The sequence below is a fragment of the Triticum urartu genome, chromosome 4A (assembly GCF_056163025.1).
Source record: "Triticum urartu cultivar PI428250 chromosome 4A, HENAU_Tu73, whole genome shotgun sequence".
Taxonomy (NCBI): Eukaryota; Viridiplantae; Streptophyta; class Magnoliopsida; order Poales; family Poaceae; genus Triticum; species Triticum urartu.
The window spans coordinates 536,059,100-536,076,856 of NC_141876.1; the positions used below are offsets into that span (position 1 = coordinate 536,059,100).

Genomic DNA, 17,757 nt, shown 5'->3' on the forward strand with positions numbered 1-17,757 from the left:
CTTAAATAGTCTTGATCGCGAGGGTGTGAGATTGCTGAGTCCCCGTGACTCACAGATACTTCCAAAACCAGCTTGCAGGTGCCGTTGAACCGTGCAGATGATGCAACCAAGCTCAAGGAGGAGCTCGATGAAGATCTTGCCCTTTGTATTGTTTCGTTCTAGTTGATCAGTAGTGGAGCCCAGTTGGGGTCGATCGGGGACCTTGTCGCATTTGGGGTTCTTCTTTTATTTTGGTTTCGTAGTTGGACCTTGATTGTATTTGGATGTTGTAATGTTTTATTCATGTATTGTTTGAAGTGGCGATTGTAAGCCAACTATGTATCTCTTTCCCTTATGTATTACATGGGTTGTGTGAAGATTACCTCACTTGCGACATTGCTTTCAATGCGGTTATGCCTCTAAATCGTGCTTCGACACGTGGGAGATATAACCGCATCGAGGGCGTTATAGGGATATCCCGTGCGAGTGCGACGGAGGGCAGAAAGGGTGGCCCGTTTTGTTGCCTCCTATCATACCATTCGATGTCCCGCAGCGCATAATGATCTTCAGAAGGATCTCATTGAGGAGTGGTGGGCATGAAATGGACGACAAAGAGCATCATGATTTGTGTGTTTGTTATTGTATTGTTGAACTATTTGTTGTGCTTAATTGCACTATTTGTTGTATTGGATGATAAACTGTTTGTTTGAGTTGTAATAAACGAAATTGAACTATTTATTTTTGTTTGTTTTGATCTTTTTGCTTCTGTTTTCGAATGTATATGTTGTTTGTGCGAGTCGCGCGCGTTGCATTTTTGCGCTCTACTGGAGCGGCGCGCGCGCTGCATTTTAGCGCGGCTGCTAGAGGCAGCGCTGCGCGCCGCGCCAAACCAGGCGATGCGCGCGCGGCATATTTGTTTTTTGCGCGCGGCGCAACCGGCGCCTGTTGGAGATGCTCTTACGGAGAGAGCAGGTACTTGATTTTCCTATCTACTCCCTCCATTTCAAAATATAGTGCGCCCGCGCTTTTCGAGATCCAACTTTGACCATAAATTAACCAACGAGACCAACTACGGCGGAAGAAAAAATTATATAATTAAAAACTTCTTTCGAATACGAATTCACTGATATAATTTTTGCTTCCGCCGCAATCGGTCTTGATAGTTAAATTTACGGTCAAAGTTGAAGCACGTGGATAGAGGAAGCACTACATTATGGAATGGAGAGAGTATTTCACAGTAAGAAACCTGCATATGGAAAAGATGGTGGAAAATTTGTTTAACTAGTACCAACTCATCCATCACTCTATAGATTTCTGTTGCTTAGAACATTTGCACTGCATATTTATCATCAGTTCATGATTTTGGAAAAACAGCACAAATTGTACAGTATAACTCAATAACAACTGAGCATCTGTAACAAACATGCCAGCACTCAAATGGATCTCTGAACACAACCTCGCAATTACACATCTCTGATTCTCTGAACATGTACACAATGACACATAAAATTCAGAAAAGCAGGCCAACACTAATGGCCGATCCGGCGATCAAGTTCTACTTGATGGCTCATAGATGGCTCATCCAAGCACACAGTTACAATACATCAAGAGTTTATGCAAGCATTTACATTTTTTTTTGAAGCTTATGCAAGCATTTACATAGATGGCTTATCAAAGCACAGTCACATCTAGTAGAGAGTTTTATTACACTCGTTGCGCTGCGTTCCACACGGCCAGTGGGATTTTGAGTAGATTCTTCTGGGGCATGGCCGGCGGGATGAACTTGATCCTTGGTGTCTTCTTTTTCGGAAACGACAGAGCGTCGACCTTCGCAGCGGCGGCGGCGGCAGCGGCGGAACTAGGAGCATCGAACCATGGGTGCTTCAGCGCGGCGGCTGCCGTCAGCCGCTTCTCGGGGTTGCATGTGAGGAGCCCTTGCAACACCTGAAATCCTTCCTCGGATAGCTTGTCTTCAGGGAAAGAATACCGCAGCCGGCTGTACTTGCACCCCGCCGGCAGCCGTCTCAGCGCCTCGGCGTGAGCGGCAGCGAGGTGAACCCTGGCCACGTCCTCTCGTCCGGCATCCCGAGCACACAGAAGATGCTCCACAGCTGCCTTATGTCATTCTTCGTCTTGTCTTCGTCGTCATCTTCGAGGTAGCCCTTGAACATCGTCTTGCCGGTGAGCAGTTCGGCAAAGACGCAGCCGATGGACCACGTGTCCACTTGCGCGTCGTAGTCCTTCTTGCCAAGGATCATCTCGGGCGCCATGTAGGACGTCGTGCCGGCCCGGTTGTACGGCGGCCAGTCGGACATGGACATGGCCAGCCCGAGGTCGCAAATCTTGACGAGCTCCCCGTTTTTCCCGACCAGGATGTTGCCAGGCTTGATGTCGCGGTGGACGATGCGGCGGTCGTGCCCGTGCATCTTTTCCGCACCGGTCAGGAGCTTCCACATGAAGTGGCGCACCGTGGATTCCGGGAGCGGCGGGTCGCTGCGCCTGTCCCACAATAAAGAGTGGAGGCTCGACGCCTCGACGTACTCCATGACGAGGCCGGCGGTGTCGCCGGTGGCCGGGTCGCACAGCAGGTCCTCGAAGCCGACGACGTAAGGGTTTCCGTCGCAGGCCTCGAGGAACCGCGCCTCCCGCTCAAGATCTTCGACGTCGGGGGAGGAGAGGAACTTGACGGCCACGTTCTTTTTGGTGACGCGGTGGCGCATCCTGTGGACGACGCCGAAGCCGCCTTTGCCTAGGCGGGCCACCTTCTCGTAGTCGTCGGTGCTCCCGATGGAGGCGCGGCTCCTCTTGCAGCACGTCGGCGATTGTTGATGTTGAGCCGCCGCGTGGCCGTGGCCGGCGTCGAGGACGGCAGCCGGTCGCTTGCGGTTGCAGGCGGCCATGGCGCTAGCTCGACGAACGAACTGCTTTGGTTGGTGGAGAGGGCGGCGGAACTAAGCAGCAAACAGAGATCGATGATGGAGAGGGGGGAGGGAGGAACTTCCGTATGGATCCATGCTCTGCGTTGGCAATTTGTTTCGACAGGTTGCCTCACCGAGTCGCCATGGAATTCAGTTCAGTTTCAGTCCGAGTTCGTTCGCCTTGCTGCCTGCGTTGTCCGCCCGATGGCGGATTCACGGTTCGTTTGTTTCCGACTCGAATTCAGGTTCTTCGTTTCCGATTCGGTTTCAATATATGCTGACGCGACGATCCGCACGGAAAGCTCGAGCCGAGCGCCATGGCCGTCTGCAACTGCAAGAGACCTGCTGCCATCCTCTACACTGGTCACGCTACGAGCAGCCAAGGACCAGAAACGACCGGCTGCCGCAAGAGGAGGCGCATCCGGATGGAGCAGCGGCACCGAGGACTACGCGGAGACGCACGGCATCGGCAAGGGCGGCTCCGGCATCGTCATCAAGGTGTGCCACCGCGCCACTGGCACGGCATCGGCAAGGGCGGCTCCGGCATGATCGTCGCGATGGAGTTCCTCCGCTGCACCGAGGACCCCGCCGACGCCACTAGGGAGCTCAGGCGCGAGGCCGGCTGACAGGACTATGATCGGTAGCACACGAAATGGATCAACAAACCTCGGGCGTTCCCCACTCACCCTGATTCATAGTTTAATAGTACTACAAAGTATAGCAGTGATCCTGACAATTCTTGAGAAATGTTCAGGTTCAGGTTCACAAAATGGATCTCGGGATTGGCCAGTGTCGGCCGCTATGGAGTTCTTGGGAAATGTTCAGGTTCAGATAGTTCAGGTCCTGACAATTGCCCGTTCCTGAAGATGACCCTTGCCCACTAGGATCATTTTGAGGGAACCAAGATTGGATTGTCTGATTGAAGCATTCTGGAAATGTGAACCACAATTGCTTGTTTTTATGACATGTTTGGGCCAGTTCTTTTAGGCGGCTTAAAAAATAAGCTGCCTCTCTCCAGCTTAAAAAATAAGCCGCTCTCAAAATTTGTTGAGGCTTCTAGATTAATAATCCCATAACTAGTTCAGAAGCCCCAATGAATGAGGGAGACGGCTTATGGGAAAAGCTAGGGAGGAGGCGGCTTTTTTTTTAACCATTGCACCAGCCACTGCGTTACCAATTAGAAGGACAAGGTACTGCTCGAGTGTCAAGTACCAGGACAGGAGCGACCTTGCTTTGCCATGTGGAGCAGGAACAACTAATGGACTCATGTGCTTCTTGAATTGACTGATGTGAAAAACGCCATGTATTTGTGCGATGCCCAGAAGCTGCAGTTTCTATGCTCCTGCGCCAATTTTCTTCGGAACTAGAAATGGTCCATAGAATTTAGTAGCCAGTTTGAGTCCTATACGGAAGCCAAAAGCTGCCATGGTTGCAATTTTTAAGTAAACCAGATGTCTCACTTCATAGTTCATGTCAGCCGTTCTCTCTGTTTATCTGCATACCTTTTCATTCTGGCTTGAGCTTGTTCCAAGTTATTTTTTAATTGAGTTTGTAAAGATTTCTTCTCTTCAAGGAATGATCTAGCCTCACTGTCAACAGGTCAGGGACTGAAACTTCATTTATGCGAGGTGGAAGAAATCCATATAGGAATTGAAACTTGAAAGGGAGTAAATTCAGTAGCTGTGCAGCTGCGGTGACGTTGCTAGACACTAATGTGAACTGTGAAATCATGCTTGCGTTTTAGTACTACTATAGGGAATGGTGGCACTAGGAGCTGTTGTTTATGGTCTCTTGCGCTTGCGTATCATATATCTAGCGGCGAACGGCCTGTTTTCCTTTCTGATGATCCACAAACGGCCTGTTCATTCGTTCGTTCAAGAGATTAAAAGATTAGGAGGCTGCTGTTTTTGTTCTGGCTAATCAATGATCATGCATCTTGCAACCTGTTTCCGCGGAAAAAGAACATTTCTAAGATGAACGAAGCTTGTTAACACGGACGAAAGGTTAAAAGAATAAGGTGATGACATCACAAGAGCGGCAGACAAACGACCGAACATGCAGGATTTTCATAGACACCAGACGAACATACGATCATCTCACATGAACACGAAATCATATGCCACCACCACGACAAAGACAAACACCTCAGAGTGAACACATACATGCTTCCGCATTGCAGAACAAGGTAAAGCATCCATCGTAACCACAAGACTTGGTTCGCATACCACGGGAAAGCTTCTCCCCTTACCATTTACCGGTACCCTTCAGCCAGTTTCAAGGCACAAACTCAGCTACATTTTAAGGTTTGTGACTGATCACCATTAGGAAGGGAACTGAAAACAAGAGGAACTGAAAAAAAAACCTGTTGATGCAAACATTCTCCTGAAATCTTTGCCTTGTGCCAATTGCCCATTTGTACAGCAGTCCTTTCGCCTGCGGAGAATGCAAAAGAGATCAGACATCATGTAAACCTTTTAAAATGAAAATTAGATATACTAAAAAGACATCGAAAGTTTTGAAACCAGATAACATCCAAACCACCATACACAAACAAATTATAGTTAAGAGAGAGAAACCCCATCCTTTATTCATGTTAGATCATTTAGAATGTACCTACATGTATTTAGAAAGAAACAGAAGTTATTTTTATACCAGATTTAGTGGATGGCTCGGGCCAGGGCGAGGGTCGGGGCAGTCTCCGAGGTAGGGGTCGGGCCTGTGGCGTTCTCCAGGGCAGGGGTGGGGCCTGTCGCGATCCGCGGGGCACCTGTCAGGGCAGACGCTTTCCTGTGCACGATAACCTTAGCCCAAGCTTCCTTTGTGATCTTGTCTGCGTGGGTGGCCTCCTTTAAGTCCACTGGGCCTGACATCTGTGTCACTTCCTCCTCATCCTCATCGCTGAACCCACGCTTGATTGCCATCTTAATCTTGTCCCTGGCTCGGAGCCGGTACATGTTGGGAAAGGAGCTGCAATGTCACATAGAAATGTCTCAGCAGAAGACAACTGCAGACCTAAAGAACTGATGCTTCAGAGACAAACGTAAAGAAAATGCATATTTGATGACACAATACTAAGCTACAACAACAACTATGTGCTTCGGGATCTGATTAGATAAACAGTAATGTAACACCAATATGAAGTACACACGAATTCCACGTCTAACCAGCAGTATTTAATGTACCCAACCCTTTTTTAAACTCGGTTAAAACTACAGAATTGAGGAAACAGCTGTGGCATTAATTATTGAAAATTGAGTTAATTCTTGTGTACATTGTCCATGTGGATAACTGACGACATAGTGGAGTACTAAGAAGCAGCATCAACTTATATACTTCTGGAAACAGCAGCATAACACCACAAATCTGAATACAGCATAGTGCTTGCAGATCGCAAGGTCTGACCAGAAGTATTAACAAGGTAAGCTGTACTCGAGTTGCATCGCAGAGGAACATAGATAAACAGTAGTGTAAAAACACAGAACTGTTATAAGGATTTCTGAACTCTGAGTCTGGCAATGTTAAACACAGAACTGTTATAAACAAGGAACTTCCCTAAACAATCTGTCCAGAGAGAAAAGCAAGGAAGAATCACCAATCACTGGACCAGAGAACAGTACTCTTGAATCATTCTGCAGCAGTTCCAACTCTAGATAGTTTCTCTAGCACCATATCTCAAAGTCACCAATCAACCCCATGGCATTTTCTATTTTCTATCTACTGAAGAAATAATCAACCTCGAGATACAAGGGAGACACCTGGGTTTTGTAAACCAAACACCGGTTCGGATTCCCCTGGGTTCTACTATAAACCAATTGGGGTCTACTCGAATTAGCACGGAATTGAACAAGCCTATTTGACAATTTACAGACGACCCATCCAAAGACTTGTAATACTAGAATTGATAAAAACTGAACTAGCATACATGGATAACGAGTCTAGTGGATCTAACAACCACAAGGGTTGGCACACTTCCCGAATGATGTGCTTCTCCATTCCTTGTCCCATGCAATGTTCGTCACTTCATGTGCACAATTCGGATAAACACATGCTGCATGAAAAAAAAAATCCCTGACCGACCACAGCCATATCTAACCAGCTAGGAAAGACAGGCCTATCAAGCACTGATACGGACCATCATAGATGATTGAGCAACATGAACTTGGCATAATCTGGACGGAGTGTATCAGAATTGCAAAAAAAAACAAAAAAACGGAAGGAACAACCTACGCAATCACCCTTTCTCGCTTAGGATGCGTGCAGGTGCAGCAACGGCGGGAGCGCCAAGCAGCAAAATCACGTATCTCCTCCTCACCCATGTCCCCCTCTCGCCTCCCTCTCCCCCTCTCTCCGACTTCCCCATCACCCGCCGCCGCGTCGGCAGCCTCGCCCGCGGTCCCCGGAAAGCCCTAGGTCGGTTCCCCGCCGCCGCCGAACTCAACCGTCGGACCCCTCGTCCAACGGCCCCGAAACACAATGCAGGTCGGAGGGAGATCATACCGAGTCATGTCGCCGGCGAGAGGGCGAGGCGCGCGGAGATCGTCGGCCCAGTCGCTGCGGCGGCAGAAGGCGAAGGCGCGGCAGGCGTCGCTTGCTTCGCCAGGAAGGATGATGCTTCGGGAGACACTCGCTTCGCTCTCTCCAGTCTCGTGCGACGGCCAGCCAAGCACGAATCTTAAAGCAGGCCCGCCAGACCGGCTCGCGGCGCGCGGTCTCGTACGGTCTGGTCTGCCCCGGTCCGGTCGGGCTCGGGTCCGCACCGCACCGCACCCTTCCGGCTCGGGGTAAAAACCCTAGCTCGCGCTCCAGGCCGGGGGAAGCGAAGTGGTGGGGAAAGAAGAACCGATAGAGAAGAAGAGGATGACGACGACGGAGACGGCGACGGCGAGGGAGCCGCGCGAGGCGTCCCGGCGGGAGGGCCGCGACTCGCACGGGAGGCGCCCGCACTCCTCGTCCAGGTCGCGCCGGGACGACCCCAGGTAAGCGCCCAGACCAACCCACCGCAACCCCCGTCGTCTCCCCCGATCCGTCTCGCTAGAATTTTTCAGATTAGTAACCAGTTCCTTGCGCTTGCGATTCCCGATCGGCGCATCGTGCTCGCGCGGCAATGCGATCCGCGCCCGTGCTGACCCCATTCCGGAACTCGTTTTTGGTAGCCCGAGGAGGCGGAGAGACGACATGAGGCATGAGTCCGACAGGAGCCAGCACAGGCGTCGGGCCGAGGAGGGCGCCGATGATGCGGGCGACCGTGATGAGGGGAGGAACAGGCACCTGCAAGACGTTAAGGCGCGGAGCGATGGTCCTGATCCGGGCCGCGGGGAGGGGAAGCCGCCGCGGGGCGACGCAAAGGAGGACCCTCCGGCGAGGCACGAGAGGTCTCCCAGGGGAACCAAGCGGTTCTCCGAGACGAGGGAGGCATGGCGGCCTAGATCTTCGTTCTTTCAGGTTCTTGTCTTCTATACACGTGTGCAGAAAAGGGATTGTTGTCAGTGGGTTATGTTCTTTGCTCTCAGTGGTTTGATAGCTGTTAGCTTAATAGCTAGTGGAGGATCGCGGCATGAATGTTTATGTGTGCTGGAGCAGTAACTGTCAATTCTTGTGCAGGTTCCGTTATGAAATGTCTATCTTTAATGCTATCTAGGAATTAGGAGTATAAACTAGCAAGAAGGCTAATTGTCTTAAATTACACCTCATCAGCCCACTTTGTTCTGTATTTGTTCACACATATTGATATATATATATATATATATATATATATATGTTACTTCCTTACATGTTGGGTTGCAAACTTTCAGCTATTTCTGTATGTAGTGATGATTTATTCCAATGGTATAGTTTCCTCTCTAGAAGTCAAGTGTATAGAATTATATAGTAATATAACTTGTACCTCCTTATTATGCACTTCCTCCATCTGCAGATGTAAGTCGTAATTTTGTTTTCTGCGGTCCACAAGACCACAATGCAAGATCTATACTATGTGTTCTGTTATATTATAATATAGGTAATAGTTTGTGTTAGTATTTTGCAAGAGAAAGCCAGTGCTAAAATTTTCATGTATGTATTCACATATACTGATGGTCAAACTTTTGAAGGTTGATCATGGATCCCATGGCACCTGTATATTTAGAGACGGAGGGAGTACTATTCTACTCATTTTAGTGGCTTTCTGATTCAATTTGGTTGAGCCTATATTGTAGTTTACAAAGAAGTTCTAGAGTCCATATGCTCTCCCATAACGTTTATTTATTTAAATCAAATTATGCTTATTCATTTTTGTAAGAGTCCAGTTGTATTAAAACACATATACTTAGGTGATCTACCTTGTACAACACATGGATGCTGAGCAAAGACTATGTGTTTTCTTTTACATTGTTATTCATGTTCATGTTAATTGCTTGTACTGTTACGGAACTAGTTGTGGTCAGAATGTTGGGTTGTTGCTAAAGAATATCTCTCTGTTGTCAGGTCATCATGCATAAGTGCTATATTTCTGGTGATTTAGTGGTAGTTCTCTTGTGACACATACCTTCAAATGTCCACTTTATTAACAACATTAGGCTACTTGTACTTGTATGTACAGCATGATGAGCGTGAACGTGCTAGGCAAGGTGGTCGACACTATGGTCGCCAAGGTAGTGGGGAGCTGCCTTACTGGTTCTTACTTTCTGCACTACTTTATCTTTCTATCCCTTTGCTTAGGGTATTTTTTGTTTTTCATTTTAAAGATTATGGAAGACAAAGGGATCAAAATGAGCATCTCAATGATAGAGATAGACACAAGTCTGAGGGACATGGTTTTCAGGAAAAGGTTGGGCAGGCTCACCAACAGAGTGATGTTGATTCTACATGGAAGCACGATGGGTTTTTCAAGTTGCAGGAAGACACTCCGGTTGCCAAAAGGAGGCCAGGGTTTAAGGAGATGAGAATGCCACTGGAGGGGCAAGAATCAGCTCATGCTGTTACAGAACCGAATTCAAGATCACGTATACCTGATCAACCTGGGTGGACCTCTGGAATGGGAGAAGAAAGGATAAACTACCATTCACGGGAATTCATAAGGCCTGATGATCGAGATACCAGGAGGGGATATTCTGATTACCGGAGTGTTGGTCAGAGAAATGGCTATGATCCAAGAGGGCGTTTTGCTGGCAGAGGGGGAAGGGGCAGAGACAGGTTTGACTACCAGTATGGTGGAAGAAGCAACATGCACGAGGAGGCCGGTGATCATCAGACAGAAAAATGGAAGCATGACCTTTATGATGAGACGAACAGTACCCCAGCTCCGATGACTGAAGAAGAGCAGATTGCAAAAGTCGAAGCACTGTTGGCGCTTTAGTTACCATTTTTGTTGTTGCCTGGAGTTATTTGCGATGGGTAAATGATAGTTATCTTTCCTCATTGTTGTCTGGACTCTGGAGCTGTTTGGGATGGCTCGATGGTTATGTACTTGGTCTAGTTGTTATTGAATCTAACTATATGGCGCTCTGCTGGAATTTGGTGTCTTATCTATGAATTTTCATTTACATGATATTTTCTTCCCCCCTTTGAACTCATGAACTCTTGATTTGGATTGAAAATGTTCTCTTCTTCCCTTTGGTGTGAAAGTGTTTGTAACAAACATTATCAGTCTGTCAGATCCACTGAACAAGTATGCTCTTTAACATGTTACTATTGAATTTGTGTCTGTCCATTATCTTGGAAGTATTATTCTATTTGTCCAGCACATCCCTACTGCTGGTGGATGATCACCTAATATACTCTACCACTGCCAGTTTAGCTTGGTTTGATGATCTGTCGCAAAATAGCCTGTTTTGTTTGATGAAAAAACTGCCCTGACTAGAAGGCAAAATTACCTAGTACACTCTGCCAGTTTAGCTTGGTTTGATGATCACCTAGTATACTCAGTTCTCTTTTGGGGTGTGCCCTTGCGCCTCAAACTGAGAGGGCAACACACCAAGTTATAGCGCAACATTCTAACAGCACCAAGTTATAACGCAACACTCCGGCAGCTTGGTAGGGAATGAGAATTCAAAGGATACAAGACATAATCCATTGTTTGGTTGGGGCAAGGGAATTGTGGAAGGATGGGAAACTGAATTAAGAAGGTCAAATCTCAAGTATCTCTTCCGTGCCCCCTATTAATTCTCTTGAGTTCCCACTGCTAATTCGCAACACACACACTAAAATATTGGATTGGGACTAGCAATCAACTCTCCAAACCTAATGCCCCAACAAACTCCCTCCTGTACTCTCATTCCCTTTCTCCGAAGTAACCAAACACGCTAAGTGATACACACCGAGGGAAGTTCGTCGGTAGACCCACCACCTTTGTACTTACCGGCTACTCCATGCTACGATACTTCTAATTCCACCATGCCGCATGCTTGTGACCTCCTCCTTGATTTGCGATGGGACGGAGATGTTGGGCCGCTCGTTGTCGAAGATGCCACGTTTCGCTACTTTTAAATTCGCCACGTAGGGAGTAGGATAACGAAATATGTGCTCTTTTGGGCGTTAGGGGATGGGCCTCTGCCTTGATTGTCCCGAGTAGATTGGCGATGTTGGTCCGCTCCTTGTCGAAGATGACACATTACACTACATCCAAATCCACCACGCGCGGGAGCATGATAACCGAAGACGCTCTTTCGTGTCGTGTCAGGGAAGGGGCCTCCGCCTTGATTGTGTCGAGTAGGCTGACGATGTTGGGCTTCTCATCATAAAAAAAGCTATGTTTTGCTACTTCTACATCCACCACACCACAGGCATGATAACCGAAAGAGGTGCCCTTCCACGGGCCATCGGGAGGAGGGGGACCTTTCTCGTTATCATATCATTAACTCGAAGGTAGAGCAAAAGTAAGCTACTCCCTCCCATCCGCAACAATTAATACAAATTGGAGGGAGTATAATTTTTTAGTATATCTTAAACTTGACGCTACTACTGCATATAGATCATCTCATCCTTAATTTGGAAAACCTAAATCTCATCCTTAAATTCTGGCTCCCAAATTAATCATTACCTGGCCCGTTTCATTTCTACAAGCAACTCCCACTCAAAACCCCCACAAACCCACACATTGCTTCACCCCCCTCCCCTTCCCCTTCTCCCCTCCGCTCCCTCCCCTCCGCTCCCCCCTACCGAACCCCAATGTCGTCCTCGTCGTCGTCGCCGCCGGCGCGCCGCTCCGTGTTCGACGCCGCCTACATCCGCGCGGAGTTCGACGCCGCCGGCATCTCCCCCACCTTCATCCCTACCATCTGGAAGTACGCCTTTCTAGCCCCTTGAACCCTACGCGCGCGCCGCGCCCCATATCTCCGTTCCCCCCTTGTTTCGAGCGGCGGTGCTCACTCTGTGTCGGCGTGTGCAGGTACGTGCTGCAGAACCCTAGGTGCAGCGACCTCGACGGCGTCCCGTCCCTCTCGGCGGCCGCGTACGCGCTCCTGCGGAACAAGTTCCGGCCGACCACCTCGACCCTCACCGCCGCCGCCGAATCCAAGGACCGCACCACCACCAAGCTGCTCATCCGCCTCCAGGTGACTGCTTAGCTGCTCGCGTCAGATCAATTTTGGGGATGGTGATGTAGGATGCGACGGTTTGGTCTTGTAAGCCTTTTAGGTCTTGTATAAGCCTTTTAGGCCTGATGATTGCTATGAGATTCGCATCGTTTCACCCTTCCTGATTTTTTCCCTGCACATTTGCATGACATCGCGCCATTCTAGTTTTTACTATGCAAGCATCCAGTGGCGGAGCTTGAGCAAGGATTAAGAGGGGGCTAAATGAGTCTTACAGGGAGTTGAGGGGGCTAATTTAGGATATTGTGTCAATGGACAAGCTTTTCTAAGCTGGCAATGTTATAGTTTCCCTTGTTATCCTAATCCTAGTCCCTAGATATGAGAGATTGACTCAGTGCTGATTTTGTTGTCTGCAGTCCTACCCTGGTTTTGGACCTTTATATACGACAATTCACTGACTCCCCTTATGTTCTCAGCACCTTTCTGGTTTATAGCTTTTGTGTTTTGCTTTTGCAAAAAATTGTCCCTTTTGATTCTACTACGTTAGATATTGATAAACATGCATAGTTTAATGGGACCATAATTAAATGGCCGCTTGAGAAACATTTTATGGATCAAGCCTTGCCATGAGCTTCTCCAGTGAACCATGCACAAGTCCTGGACCATAGCGTGTAGAAGGGCCTATTGAAGTATTTTGCTGTCTAATGTGACCTACACTAATAAATATCTAAATCATCTCAGGCTCATTACATGTGTGGTGTTTATGGGTTACTATACTAAGATAAAAAAATTCCATGTATTAAATCAAAATGTATCAGTACTTATCTATGAACTTCATTCCAGTGCCGGTCAAAGAACTATGCTGTTTGATTCAAGTGCAAGCAAGCATCAGCCACTTGTATGAATGTTGTTGAGGAAATTGATGTACAAATTGTTATCTGTATCTTCAGTAGCAATATGTTAGCATGTTTTTCTTGGTCTCTAGATATGCCGCCTGCCCAGGTGATCATGATAATTGTAGTGAACTGGGATTTATGAGGTTATATACCAATAGGAGGATGGCAGGGCAGTATGGCTAATTCAGGAGGGGTTATAATTATATTGGGGATTGAGAGGGTGAAGTAGATGGGAGATACTTCCTCCATTCCTTTATATAAGGTGTATTTATTTTTTGATAAGATTCCAGAATGGAAGGTGCATTTCTTATAATTCCTCATAATTCCCTTGTTAGCCCTCCAGAAAAAAGGAAAGTATCTCTGTCCTGATTGTCTGTATCTCTCCTTGTGGCAAAAGGAGTATATTGTAATATTCTTACTTGATAAAAATGGATGGGCTCTTTATATAGAGCTGGCCCTAACAAATTGATTCTAAACAAATCTCATATCTAAGGAAATATCTTATCTATGATTGATTTAAGGCCCAGGCTAAGATGTATCATACCTCTTATTGGCTTAAGGCCCAAGCTAATTGATGTCTTACCTCTAATTGAGTACCCCTAGCCTAAATGCTAATATTCCTAACTTTCAGATGACTGTAATTATATCCCTTAACTGGAGTCAGCTACGACCGGCTGGGTCTAGTGTGTGGGTGACCCATCCACATGACAATAATACACTTGATCCAAGCTTGGATGCTTCAAGTTGTGTTGGACTTATGACATCGTGTGCTGTATTAGTTTTATAGTTTCCTAACAATCTGAATTTTACACAATCACATCTTGAACTCTGTAATGCCACTCAGTACCATTTCATTTCATCATCACTGCCAATTTGTGACTTGATTTGGTTGCTTGCATGTGAATCACCTTTCCTTTTGTTATTGCTGTCGTCAGATACTTTTGCTTGTTTCCATTTGGTGGCACAAATTATTTTACTTGATAGATTGTTCTAGCTTCTAATATCAAAGGTATTGGACTAATCACACTTCAAATTTTGTGGCTCTAGAATGAAGAATCTGTAGAAGCAGTGATCATGCGGTATGATTCACGACTGGGGAAGTATGATGGGAAGACACGCCCTGGAGGAGTGCGTTCAACCCTGTGTGTATCATCACAGGTAGATATATTTTCCTTTCATATTGAACAACCAGTGCTTTAGTAAGACCTAAAGACTTGTTTCTAATGGCGTAAATTGTTTAGGTAGTACTGCTTCTGTGGACCTGTTGGTAACCTTTTGTGCGGTAGCATACTATGATCATTGTTAAGCTTACAACTTTCTGATTATTTTTATTGACTTTGCCCTATAATATAACACAGGTTGGGTGCAAGATGGGCTGTAGATTCTGTGCTACCGGAACAATGGGATTCAAAAGCAACCTTTCCTCTGGAGAAATTGTTGAGCAGCTGGTCCATGCAACCCGTTATTCTCAAATTCGAAACATTGTTTTCATGGTAATTTTAACGTGTTACGACTTTCCTGGTATTTCTTTTCGAAAGAAAATCATGCCCACTGGAGTTTTTTCATCATCCTAACCTGATTCATTTGTGTTGTTTGGTTTTATTATTGATTTTTCCATGTACTTTGCGTGGCGATTTACGGTCAGAAAGTCAAAGCCATGGCGCATCTTTTTAAGTGTCGCCGTTGTATTTTGTTGTTGTTTCATGACCGATGTTTGTAAATAATATGATTTTTGTTGGCAAAGGTTGTCTGCTGTATGGGTTTGTTCTTGTATGAGGCTAGTAGGCAGGATCACTGTGCTTCATGTTACATATACATGTGTTCATAAACATTCATGCAAGTTCAAATTATTGTATGGAAAACCATTTGTACTTGTATCGATGAGTGCTCCACTGTCTTATATCTATACAATGTGTCTTTATAGACAAACTACTGTGCCAATTGGGTTACTAGTGCTCATGTTATTAGTGAGAAAATTGGTAGATAATCTTATTGGATCTGATGTCTGGTAAACAGTATTCTCTAGATGACTTTCAATTTATGTACTTGCTCTGCCGTATATGCAGGGAATGGGGGAGCCATTAAACAACTATACTGCTTTGGTTGAAGCAATCCAAGTCTTGACAGGATTTCCCTTTCAGATTTCACCCAAGAGAGTTACTGTATCTACTGTAAGCATACCTGCATAAGTAGCTTGTTTGCATGTTGAAATATCATTCTTGAGATGATTTTCTGATGACAGTCTTAACCTTATTGAACACTTGTTAAAGTGACTTTCTGGATGAGCTATTATTGCCCCTGTTTTGTGATAAACCACACACTGGAAAATTGCGTAAAATATGAGTGGTTGACAACTGTGCAATGATCACCCAGCAAATAGTGTGCAGTGGGCATTGGATATTAGTAAGGATGTACTTGTCTGCTGAGTGGTCATCTTCTATTTCAGTGTTGTTAATTATTTTGCTGTCCAAATAATAATTTTGTTGGTTACCTGGATCAATAGAAGCATTCCCCTTTTTACTCCACCTATTATTGAAGCTGCTTCCAGTCTAGACTCGAAAAATGGATAAACCTGTATTGCAGTATACCTTTGTTCCTGTCCTTTTGTCTGGTGAAGACTTATCGATGCTGATAACTTGATATTAATTTGTGCTTTTGTGCTATCCATACTTTTGACTTGTACTATCTTTGCTATTATGGCTTGTGTACCATATGGTTCATCATGGTGTAAGTATGCCCTGCTAATATTTAGTTGAACTATTGAGTTCTGTTTAGGATTAATGTAGCTAAAAAATTGATCATCATTTAGGATTGGACTTGGAGCAACTGTTGTAAATCTTAGTTTATATCGTAATATTATATGATGTACTGCAGGTTGGGATTATCCATTCAATCAACAAGTTCAACAATGATCTTCCAAATATAAATTTAGCCGTGTCATTGCATGCTCCTGACCAAGACATACGTTGTCATATAATGCCTGCTGCACGGGCCTTTCCTTTAGCAAAGCTAATGAATGCATTACAATCGTATCAAAACGCGAGGTAAGATTCTACAAATGTCACGACTTTGTCAGTGCCAAAGTTTTAGAATGAGTAGTTTTAAGTATCAACGATCTTGCTTCCATGTTCCATTGCAGCAAGCAGACAATATTCATTGAGTACATTATGCTTGATGGAGTGAACGATCAGGAGGAGCATGCCCACAAGCTTGGTAAACTACTTGAAAATTTTAAAGCGGTGAGATACGTTGTGTCTTGTTACTATTTTTTTTTCTTTCAAAACTGTTGTGAACCATCTGAAGTTCTGAACTGCATCTGATGTGAATGTGTGCTTCAAATTAGTTATTTTTTCTTAGGCAGCTAGCACATAATGCCATGACCAGTTGAGCATAATGAATTTTTTAGTGCATTGCGATTTTGCTTATTTCATCTTCGTTGATGGTCGCATGTTGAAACCAATCATCACTCTGTTCTCCTAATCACTGACAGGTTGTTAACCTGATACCATTCAATCCAATTGGCTCAGCAAGCACGTTCAAGACAAGCAGTGACCAGAGCATCAAGAAGTTTCAGAAGGTCCTGAGAGGCATCTACAGCATCAGAACCACCGTTCGCCAGGAGATGGGTCAAGACATAGCCGGTGCTTGTGGGCAGTTGGTGGTTAGCCTGCCCGACGAAAGATCGGCAGGCGGGGCCACCCTTCTGTCAGACATCGAAGACCTCAGGATCTGACTTCTGTCCTGCCTGTTGCTCGATATATCATCGCAAAGTCGAGTTATATTACCAATCAGCGTCATGACTTGATATAGTAACTAGCACCGCAGTTCCCAAGCAAGCTTTAAAATATAGACCTGGTTTTGGCCATCGTGGCGTGTGTTTCCCTTCGAACTTGGGAAACACAATTTTGCTGCTGTCGGCACAAATGTCACAAACCTGGTTTTTGTGGACAGCAACTGGAAAATGCTAGCAACTCTTTCTAAGCCTTGTGATGGACATATATATATATAGTAGCACCGCAGTGCTGGCCCCGCCTTGGATGTTTTTAGCTCGTGTCGAAGTTGGATGTATACCTGGAGGTTCTCGTTTGGATCTCCTGCTGCTATTTTGATATTTGATCTGGGTGTGTTGGGCTCGAGCTCTTCTTTGCTGCTTGTTTGTTTACTTGTGTCGGCGGGATTGCTGCCTGGTTGCTCAGACGTTATGGTGCTGCATGTGTGAGGTGATGATGTGTGGAGCTGGCAATTGGTGGGGGGGTCATGTGTAGTGTGGTTGCAAGACATGGTGAAGCACATGAGTTGTGTTGCTCGTTTTCTTTTCTGGCGTCTAGGAAATGTTTTTTTTCAAAACGGATCGTCTAGGAAATGTGGATGCTTGGTGGCAGCCTGCTGGGAGTACTCCCTTCGTCCCAAAATATATTGGAAGGTCTTAATTTTTCATGTGCCTACTTTCAAGGT

The 17,757-nt window shown here is 46.0% G+C and overlaps 2 protein-coding genes and 1 pseudogene across 2 annotated transcripts; 2 read left to right on the forward strand and 1 right to left on the reverse strand.

Moving 5' to 3' along the window:
* Positions 1–1,526: 1,526 nt before the first annotated feature.
* LOC125554101 (putative cyclin-dependent kinase F-2) lies at positions 1,527–2,976 on the reverse strand (annotated as a pseudogene).
* Positions 2,977–7,688: 4,712 nt separating this feature from the next.
* On the forward strand, positions 7,689–10,422 carry LOC125552587 (cyclin-like protein). Its single transcript, XM_048716189.2, has 4 exons — positions 7,689–7,873; positions 8,051–8,339; positions 9,475–9,526; positions 9,620–10,422. The coding sequence occupies exons 1-4, from the start codon at positions 7,755–7,757 to the stop codon at positions 10,228–10,230; spliced, it is 1,071 nt and encodes a 356-aa protein (XP_048572146.2). The 5' UTR covers positions 7,689–7,754; the 3' UTR covers positions 10,231–10,422.
* A 1,540-nt stretch (positions 10,423–11,962) lies between these two features.
* LOC125552585 (Radical SAM superfamily protein) lies at positions 11,963–17,438 on the forward strand. The gene is made up of 8 exons (XM_048716188.2): positions 11,963–12,157; positions 12,262–12,427; positions 14,350–14,460; positions 14,661–14,795; positions 15,369–15,473; positions 16,177–16,346; positions 16,442–16,541; positions 16,793–17,438. The coding sequence occupies exons 1-8, from the start codon at positions 12,042–12,044 to the stop codon at positions 17,033–17,035; spliced, it is 1,146 nt and encodes a 381-aa protein (XP_048572145.1). The 5' UTR covers positions 11,963–12,041; the 3' UTR covers positions 17,036–17,438.
* The last annotated feature ends 319 nt before the right edge of the window (positions 17,439–17,757 follow it).

Coding starts and splice junctions, on each gene's coding strand:
- LOC125552587 (XM_048716189.2), top strand. CDS start 7,755: ATGACGACGACGGAGACGGCGACGGCGAGGGAGCCGCGCGAGGCGTCC. Junction 8,340..9,474: donor CTAGATCTTCGTTCTTTCAG/GTTCTTGTCTTC, acceptor TTGTATGTACAG/CATGATGAGCGTGAACGTGC. Junction 9,527..9,619: donor TCGACACTATGGTCGCCAAG/GTAGTGGGGAGC, acceptor TTCATTTTAAAG/ATTATGGAAGACAAAGGGAT.
- LOC125552585 (XM_048716188.2), top strand. CDS start 12,042: ATGTCGTCCTCGTCGTCGTCGCCGCCGGCGCGCCGCTCCGTGTTCGAC. Junction 12,158..12,261: donor TTCATCCCTACCATCTGGAA/GTACGCCTTTCT, acceptor CGGCGTGTGCAG/GTACGTGCTGCAGAACCCTA. Junction 14,796..15,368: donor TTCGAAACATTGTTTTCATG/GTAATTTTAACG, acceptor CCGTATATGCAG/GGAATGGGGGAGCCATTAAA.